This window comes from Coregonus lavaretus (assembly GCF_964263955.1).
Source record: "Coregonus lavaretus genome assembly, chromosome: 12".
Taxonomy (NCBI): Eukaryota; Metazoa; Chordata; class Actinopteri; order Salmoniformes; family Salmonidae; genus Coregonus; species Coregonus lavaretus.
Window position 1 is genome coordinate 25,742,788 of NC_139999.1, and position 10,180 is coordinate 25,752,967.

A 10,180-nucleotide genomic window follows, 5' to 3' on the forward strand; every position below is an offset into this window, starting at 1 on the left:
ATTCCACAAGCTTCCCACAATAAGTTGGGTGAATTTTGGCCCATTCCTCCTGACAAAGCTGGTGTAACTGAGTCAGGTTTGTAGGCCTCCTTGCTCGCACACGCTTTTTCAGTTCTGCCCACACATTTTCTATAGGATTGAGGTCAGGGCTTTGTGATGGCCACACCAATACCTTGACTTTGTTGTCCTTAAGCCATTTTGCCACAACTTTGGAAGTATGCTTGGGGTCATTGTCCATTTGGAAGACCCATTTGCGACCAAGCTTTAACTTCCTGACCGACGTCTTGAGATGTTGCTTCAATATATCCACATAATTTTCCTTCCTCATGATGCCATCTATTTTGTGAAGTGCACCAGTCCCTCCTGCAGCAAAGCACCCCCACAGCATGATGCTGCCACCCCCGTGCTTCACGGTTAGGATGGTGTTCTTCGGCTTGCAAGCAACCCCCTTTTTCCTCCAAACATAATGATGGTCATTATGGCCAAACAGTTCTATTTTTGTTTCATCAGACCAGAGGATATTTCTCCAAAAAGTAAGATATTTGTCCCTATGTGCAGTTGCAAACCATAGTCTGGCTTTTTTATGGCGGTTTTGGAGCAGTGGCTTCTTCCTTGCTGAGTGGCCTTTCAGGTTATGTCGATATAGGACTCGTTTTACTGTGGATATAGATACTTTTGTACCTGTTTCCTCCAGCAACTTCACAAGGTTCTTTGCTGTTGTTCTGGGATTGATTTGCATTTTTCACACCAAAGTACGTTCATCTCTAGGAGACAGAACGTGTCTCCTTCCTGAGCGGTATGACGGCTGCGTGGGCCCATGGTGTTTATACTTGCATACTATTGTTTGTACAGATGAGTGTAGTACCTTCAGGCGTTTGGAAATTGCTCCCAAGGATGAACCAGACTTGTGGAGGTCTACAATTTTTTTCTGAGGTCTTGGCTGATTTCTTTTGATTTTCCCATGATGTCAAGCAAAGAGGCACTGAGTTTGAAGGTAGGCCTTGAAATACATCCACAGGTACACCTCCAATTGACTCAAATGATGTCAATTAGCTTGTCAGAAGCTTCTAAAGCCATGACATCATTTTCTGGAATTTTCCAAGCTGTTTAAAGGCACAGTCAACTTAGTGTATGTAAACTTCTGACCCACTGGAATTTTGATACAGTGAATTATAAGTGAAATAATCTGTCTGTAAACAATTGTTGGAAAAATGACTTGTGTCATGCACAAAGTAGATGTCCTAACCGACTTGCCAAAACTATAGTTTGTTAACAAGAAATTTGTGGAGTGGTTGAAAAACGAGTTTTAATGACTTCCGACTTCAACTGTACATCCTCATTAGCCATCACGTGACATTATGAACACAGAAAAACATAGTAGGATATTTTGATATCGTGGTCATATATAGTCTGTGTGGAACCAGTTACAATAAGAATATACTGTATATATTTTAGATTAGAAGTTAGTCCAGTGCTCTTAAAAGGGAAGTTGTCATGTAAATGAATGTATTTATCTGTCAATGATTTACTCTGTCTTCAGGTAACATGAAGGAGTAACAAAAATATGTAAACATGGTATAAGAAAAGTACTACGGTCCTAATTATCATAGTGTAGCTTCAAGACCTTTCTTATGAAATTCTTGCTGAATTGTCCCTTTGATTAAATTCATGGTTGAGGAAATGTTTTACACTAGTAGTTTTTTAAGCAACTCAATGCTTAGTTGAGAATCATGCCTTTTAACCAATTATTACAGACATGCCACTATTAATAAATGTGGCTTGTTAGCCACTACCACTGAAACCAAAACTGTGCAAATATCCCATATTTTAACAGATGCTCTGAGATATTTGAAGGAAATGTTTGACATAGTCAAGGTGTGACAAGATAAGGTTTTTCTGATCACACAATCTTTATAGGATGTTGATATGTAGAATACCAGAAGAAGAATGTACAGTAGGTGTATATTAAGTATTATAAACTGGGTGGTTCGAGCCCTGAATGCTGATTGGCTGACAGCCGTGGTATATCTACCACGGGTATGACAAAACACTTATTTTTACTGCTCTAATCACGTTGGTAACCAGTGTATAATAGCAATAAGGCACCTCAGGGGTTTGTGATACATGGCCAATATACCACAGCTAAGGGCTGTGTCCAGGCACTCCGCATTGCATCGTGCATAAGAACAGCCCTTAGCCGTGGTATATTGGCCATATACCACAACCCCTCGGGCCTTATTGCTTAATTGAGATGTTGCTATTTGTATAAATGTGTTTGACATTCTGCTGTGTTTAGAGTTTGTATTGTCTTGAATGTTTTCATTAATAACCTGCATAAAGTGATGAGGAGCTTTCTGGTCATTTGCACTGGAAGCCACTAGTCAGTAGTGGCACACAAGTATCCTTTTAATTAAGATAAAAGTTGTGCTATTACGCACACCCAATTATTCCAATGACTGTGTGAACTACAGTGTCACATTTATTTATGATGTGAGTTATTGCCTGTGCCTTTTGGGGCATGTTGAAAGCCTTACTGAAAACGAATATGTTCTGTGCATAATACAATTGTAAAGAGGTGTATAATCATACACAAGAAGGTTCCAAAGAAATGTCAAGAGTTGTGACTATATTTGATAGTTTTCCAAGGATAGCCTGCTCAGCTCAAGAATGTACTGTACTCAATACCCGCCTGCAGCATTATTCTCATGTGAATTTTGACATGTAAAATGTTGCCTGTTGATATGGACTTCATTGCATCAATTAGCTAGTTTAGCATAGTTTAATTGTATTTAAGATGTAACTGTATTAAAGAGTAATAAAATATGTAAAACAGGTGTAATTGATGTCTGCTTTTTCTGTGTGAGTTTTGGGGAAGGAGGAGGTGGCATGTTTCAAGTTAATTCGCCTAATCTCTGTACTGCTCAAGAGAACTATTAAGCACTATGCACACAAGCGGCAGGTAGCCTAGCGTTTAAGAGCATTGGGCTAGTAACCGAAAGGTCGCTGGTTCTTATCCCTGAACTGATTAGGTGAAAAATCTGCCTTGAGCAAGGCACTTAACCCCAATTGCTCCTGTAAGTTGCATTGGATAAGAGTGTCTGCTGAAATGTAAAGTTAGCTCATGTAATTTCACTTCAATTGCTGTAATTTGTATTTGACAGAAGTATGTGCTTGAGAAGGTATGTCACAGAAGTTAACATTTCTTTTTAAAAGAGACTGGATCCATCAAGTGAGTGGATATATCCCCTCTTCTAGCCAAAAGGAAACAGCTTGTGTACACGTCATATCTGTGTGGCAACAACGTTACGAATAACAACACACTCACATTTGTGACGTTCTACACATTAGACATTGTCGGTTCATATTTATTGTCCGAGGCAGGGGTACAATTTTCATCAGGTAAGCAAGTAAATAATGGTTCGATTATTAATTAAAGAGGTTAATTACGTAGCATTGGTATCTATGTAGCTAGTTATGTAAAGAGGTACAGCTAATGTTAGCCGTTTGCTAGCCAAACACTCGGCTAGCTAGCTAACGGTAGTTGTCAAGCTAGCTACCACTCAACATCAATTCATCAATCACATTGCTCATTCGTAACACATTTGCTTGTGTTTTGCTAGACAGTTTGTTGAGTTTTTACAATTTCACTGAAACCAGCTCGTCTCGTATTGTAGCTAGCAGAAGAGGAAAGTGGCAACAACATGCTAGCGTAGCTAACTAGCTTGCTAACTGGTGGTTGTCCTAGCACAAATACTATTGGGAGTGGCAGAACAAAGAAATGGTTGCAGTCAGTTGTTTTGCTTGCAATGCTGTGATCAGCAGTTTAGCCCCTTGTTTAGCCCCATTGAAGTGTCATCAGCATGCTGTGACTTGAAACAAATCACTTTTCCATTAGAAATTAAAGTAATGTCTAGCTACAAGGTTCCTTGGCCTGAATAAACTAGCATTCACTTCTTCAGTTTTACGCAGCCTGTGATGTTCCCTTGTTGAATGGTGTTTTATTCCCACAGTTTAAGGACCCCAGGATGTTGCGTCTGCGTTGCAAGACCAAAAATGGGAGCCACATAATGCAGGGCCTGACCCATCAGTCCTGTGTGCAGGAGCTGAAAAGCAAGATAGAGGAGCTGACAGGTATCCCCTGTGATGTACAGAAGATCATGGTTGGTTACCCTCCCTCGAGCTTGGACCTCCGAAACGGAGAAGCTCACCTCAAGGACTACCCCATCAAATCAGGTAGGCTATGTTGTCTCTCTCTTCTCACTTGAATCAATCACTTGACTTTCACACAGCTGGATACACGTCACCATGCAGTGTCATGGCTGTATTTGATTCAGAAAATGACTCGTGTTGCAGGAGACACTCTCATCGTTGAGGAGGAGGAGAAGAACAAGATGAAGACCCAGACAACAAATTCAGCTGTAACCAAGGGACGCCGCCTGGAGTCTCCCCCTGTGCTGGCCAGAAGGGTCGTTCCAGCAGACAACTCCTGCCTGTTCACCAGTGTCTCCTACGTGGTGGAGGGTGGGGTATATGACCCAGCTTGTGCCCCTGAGATGCGAGGCCTCATTGCCCAGATCGTGTCCAGCGACCCCACGGCTTACTCTGAGGCGGTTTTGGGAAAGACCAACGAGGAGTACTGCACCTGGATCCGACGTGACGACACCTGGGGCGGAGCCATCGAGGTGTCCATCCTGTCCAAATTCTACCAGTGTGAGATCTGTGTAGTGGATACGCAGACGGTGCGTGTGGATCGATTTGGTGAGGACGCTGGCTACCACAAACGTGTGCTGCTCATCTACGACGGCATCCACTACGACCCACTGCAGAAAGAAACTCCTGGCTCCGACGCGCCGCCCCAGACCATCTTCTCCACCACAGACGACATCATCCTGGCCCAGGCCCTGGAGCTAGCAGACGAGGCACGAAGGAAGCGGCAGTTCACGGACATCAACCGCTTTGCCCTGCGCTGCATGGTGTGTCAGACAGGCCTAGTAGGACAGAAGGAGGCCCGGGAACATGCTAAGGAGACGGGCCACACCAACTTTGGAGAGGTGTGAGTCAGAGCACTCCTCCCCCCCCTACCTCACAACCACCACCCCCATGCCGCCACATCTGTGTCTGTATGATCCTCTACCTCACTTGGTCCAGTGAGATTCTGCAGACCCTGTGTTCTGTTTTACCCGTTAAGTATTACTACTACAGCTGTCAGCTCACAGGCTACTCTACTGTAAGGTTCTGATCTCATAAAAAATATCCTCTACAATTGTTTTGGGGACATTTTTAAGCTCTGTTTTGAGTCTTTACACTAAATGCAAAACATGATGAGTGATTGTTTGTTGAAGTCTTGTTGCTCAGCAATGTATCGTTTGTTCAGTTTGTTGACACTAATGGAGCAGAACTTTCTTAATACCAAAACTGGAGATGCCTGGAAATGCCTTGCTTTTTCAGTTCTGACTTGTTGTGGCACAATCGGCATAGCATTGCTAGATAGTACTACCACAGAAATCAGAAATCTTTTTCCAGGGCCATTGTGGCATGATACATATTTGATTTCACACATCAATGACAATATTAATTAAAAGGTTTTTGTTTGTGGATGCCTCACTAGTACCTTGAAAAACAGTGACAACTGTTGCAAAATATCAAATATAACCCCAGTCAGTCACTTTTATTATTTTGCAGTGGCAATGTCTTTAATATTTGTAATAGCAGAGTTTAGCTAGATTCCTTATAGGTCAATACAACCCTAAATTATTCAACAATGGTGCTGTGACAACTGTATAAGCTATTGTATAAGCTATTACTGAATTTATTTTGTTATTTTCTGCGGTGTGGGGTTGTCAGTCAGAGGTTGAAATATAACTCCATTCACCTTGGTGTGGAACATTAACATTTCATGCAATTATTATCATGCCATGGCTTTTTATTGTCAGAGAACCATGGCATGATAATAATTGCATGAAATGGCACTCTGACATTAAAAAGCCATGGCATTACCCACAGTGGGATTGATTTTTGTTTATTATATTTATTTGTGTCTATTTTATGGTGTAATTTAACTGAACAAGTGTCATTTGAATCCAGGCTCTGTCGTAGCCGGCCGCGACTGGGAGACCCATGAGGCGGCGCACAATTGGCCCAGCGTCGTCTAGGGTAGGGGAGGGAATGGCCGGCAGGGATGTAGCTCAGTTGGTAGAGCATGGCGTTTGCAACGCCAGGGTTGTGGGTTCGATTCCCATGGGGGGCCAGTATAACAAATGATGTATGCACTCACTAACTGTAAGTCGCTCTGGATAAGCGTCTGCTAAATGACGTAAATGTAATTGTGGTATTTTGTATTTCAGAGAATGGATAAGAAAATGCTATATGCCTGTTTTATTTACATTTTAATCTTGGAATTATTAGACAGAGACTGAATGATATAGAATGTAAATCTATGGGATGAATGATTTTATATTTGTAGTTCAGGTACTGTACACAATGTGCTTTGCTTCTCAACGTTCTCTTCATAATAGTGTTTTTCTTTTTCATTTCCCATTAGCCTCTCACTCACATACCCTGGAGGTCTTGTTGGACTAATGTGAGGACCACCAAGTGATGTCATAGTTGTAATGTTGTTCTAAAACCACGTTTCCATCCACAGTTTTTATGCAAGTTAAGTCATACCTTATTAAAAAAAGACAGCTGTGATGGAAACAGGAATCTTAGGTACAGTTTTATAAATGCCGACAGATAATTTGTTTGTTCGACATGGTGGGATCTTTTTGTCTGTGAAATTAATTATGTGAGAAATGTCAGTGCCCTTTATGCCCAAATATTGATATAATAACCATCATATCGAAGTAAACTTGGAGTCACGCGATGATGTGGTGTGTGGTTCTTCCACTACGACTCGGGAAACCATGCAGTTCATTAGGCTGCAGATTAAATAAATTATGAACTTCCCAGAGTGGTGAAAGTGCGCAGTGATGAGCTTGATGCTCCTTTCTAAGAAATATCGAGGGTCTTATTCTGGTGATATGATGATCTATGCTTGACTGCCGTTTGACAAACAAATATTATCACTCTTATCCATAATAATCTCATAATGTAGACTAGCCTACCCGCACTGTATCTGCAAGCTGTTGGATAGAGCGCACGTGCCAAGACCAGAGTAGCCACATCTTGCTATTTAACGCAACAGTTTTTGTGACAAAACTATCGGTAGAGTTGAAAATGTGATGGAAACACACTGAACTTTAGATTTTATTTGGTACATGAAAACTTTAGTGAAAAACTACATTTTGTGTGCACTACGACATCATGCACTGATGTTTATCCGCAAAAGGTCAGTTTGGTGGAAAATGCGCATATTTTCTTTGTGTATTTTAGAATATTCGCATGAAAATCTGTCTCCAATTGGATGGAGACCTACTAACTGTGTGTTCAATCTAAATGCATGTCAAGAGGAAGACTGCCATTCTTCGTTATACTTTCACAGATGACAGCCACCATGGTCTCATGCCTTGCTCTTGAAGCAGAGCCATTGAGATTGTTGAACCTTATAATTCACACATGAAAATACATTCATTCTGACCGTTTTCTTCAAGAGGTTGATACTGTTGTTACTGGCAAAAAATGTTTTGTTGTTGGCAGAGGTGAACAGCCGGTGATTTATTTAAGCTTTTGTCAGCTGGTCAAAAACAGAGTGTCCCATATACAGTGGCTTGCGAAAGTATTTACCACCCTTGGCATTTTTCCTATTTTGTTGCCTTACAACCTGGAATTAAAATTGATTTTTGGGGGGGTTGTATCATTTGATTTACACAACATGCCTACCACTTTGAAGATGCCCCAAAAAACAACAAATAAGACATAAAACAGAAAACTTGAGCGTGCATAACTATTCACCCCCCCCCCCCCCCCATTCTTCAAGGCAAAACTGCTCCAGCTCCTTCAAGTTGGATGGGTTCCGCTGGTGTACAGCAATCTTTAAGTCATACCACAGATTCTCAATTGGATTGAGGTCTGGGCGTTGACTAGCCCATTCCAAGACATTTGTTTCCCCTTAAACCACTTGAGTGTTGCTTTAGCAGTATGTTTAGGGTCATTGTCCTGCTGGAAGGTGAACCTCCATCCCAGTCTCAAATCTCTGGAAGACTGAAACAGGTTTCCTTCAAGCATTTCCATGTATTTAGCACCATCCTTCAATTCTGACCAGTTTCCCAGTCCCTGCCGATGAAAAACATCCCCACAGCATGATGCTGCCACCACCATGCTTCTCGGGTGGTGACAGCACCATGCTTCTCGGGGTGATGAGAGGTGTTGGGTTTGCGCCAGACATAGCGTTTTCCGTGATGGCCAAAAAGCTCCATTTTAGTCTCATCTGACGAGTACTTTCTTCCATATGTTTGGGGAGTCTCCCACATGCCTTTTGGCAAACACCAAACATGTTTGCTTATTTTTTTCTTTAAGCAAAGGCTTTTTTCTGGCCACTCTTCCGTAAAGACCAGCTCTGTGGAGTGTACGGCTTAAAGTGGTCCTCCGCTGTGGAGCTTTGCAGCTCCTTCAGGGTTATCTTTGGTCTCTTTGTTGCCTCTGATTAATGCCCTCCTTGCCTGTTCTGTGAGTTTTGGTGGGCGGTCCTCTCTTGGCAGGTTTGTTGTGGTGCCATATTCTTTCCATTTTTTAATAATGGATTTAATGGTGCTCCGTGGGATGTTCAAAGTTTCAGATTTTTTTTTTTTATAACCCAACCCTGATCTGTACTTCTCCACAACTTTGTCCCTGACCTGTTTGGAGAGCTCCTTGGTCTTCAGGGTGCCGCTTGTTTGGTGGTTCCCCTTGCTTAGCGGTGTTGCAGACTCTGGGGCCTTTCAGAACAGGTGTATATATACTGAGATCATGTGACACTTAGATTGCACACAGGTGAAAGAGCTGCAAAATCTGGACCCCTACAAATCATCTGGGCTAGACAATCTGGACCCTTTCTTTCTAAAACTAGCCGCCGAAATTGTCGCAACCCCTATTACTAGCCTGTTCAACCTCTCTTTCGTAACGTCTGAGATCCCCAGAGATTGGAAAGCTGCCGCGGTCATCCCCCTCTTCAAAGGGGGTGACACTCTAGATCCAAACTGTGACAGACCCATATCCATCCTGCCCTGCCTTTCAAAAGTTTTTGAAAGCCAAGTCAACAAACAGATCACCGACCATTTAGAATCCCACCGTACCTTCTCCGCTATGCAATCCGGTTTCCGAGCTGGTCATGGGTGCACTTCAGCCACGCTCAAGGTCCTAAACGATATTATAACCGCAATCGATAATAGACAGTACTGTGCAGCCGTTTTCATTGACCTGGCCAAGGCTTTCGACTCTGTCAACCACCGCATTCTTATTGGCAGACTAAATAGCCTTGGTTTCTCAAATGACTGCCTCGCCTGGTTCACCAACTACTTCTCAGATAGAGTTCAATGTGTCAAATCGGAGGGCCTGTTGTCTGGACCTATGGCAGTCTCTATGGGGGTGCCACAGGGTTCAATTCTTGGGCCGACTCTTTTCTCTGTGTATATCAATGACGTCGCTCTTGCTGCTGGTGACTCTCAGATCCACCTCTACGCAGACGACACCATTTTGTATACATCTGGCCCTTCATTGGACACTGTGTTAACAAACCTCCAAACGAGCTTCAATTCCATACAACACTCCTTCAGTAGCCTCCAACTGCTCTTAAACACTAGTAAAACTAAATGCATGCTCTTCAACCGAACGCTGCTTGCACCCGCCCACCCGACTAGAATCACTACACTCGACGGGTCTGACCTAGAGTATGTGGACAACTACAAATATCTAGGTGTCTGGTTAGACTGTAAACTCTCCTTCCAGACTCACATTAAGAATCTCCAATCCAAAGTTAAATCTAGAATCGGTTTCCTATTTCGCAACAAAGCCTCCTTCACTCATGCTGCCAAACATGCCCTCGTAAAACTGACTATCCTACCGATCCTTGACTTCGGCGATGTCATTTACAAAATAGCCTCCAACACTCTACTCAGCAAATTGGATGTAGTCTATCACAGTGCCATCCGTTTTGTCTCCAAAGCCCCATATAATACCCACCACTGTGACCTGTACGCTCTTGTTGGCTGGTCCTCACTACATATTCGTCGCCAAACCCACTGGCTCCAGGCCATCTATAAATCAC

The 10,180-nt window shown here is 42.7% G+C and overlaps 1 protein-coding gene across 1 annotated transcript; it reads left to right on the forward strand.

Moving 5' to 3' along the window:
- Positions 1 to 3,323: 3,323 nt before the first annotated feature.
- LOC311138513 (ubiquitin thioesterase OTU1) lies at positions 3,324 to 7,785 on the forward strand. Its single transcript, XM_084173229.1, has 3 exons — positions 3,324 to 3,399; positions 4,011 to 4,233; positions 4,354 to 7,785. The coding sequence occupies exons 2-3, from the start codon at positions 4,026 to 4,028 to the stop codon at positions 5,055 to 5,057; spliced, it is 912 nt and encodes a 303-aa protein (XP_084029355.1). The 5' UTR covers positions 3,324 to 3,399; positions 4,011 to 4,025; the 3' UTR covers positions 5,058 to 7,785.
- The last annotated feature ends 2,395 nt before the right edge of the window (positions 7,786 to 10,180 follow it).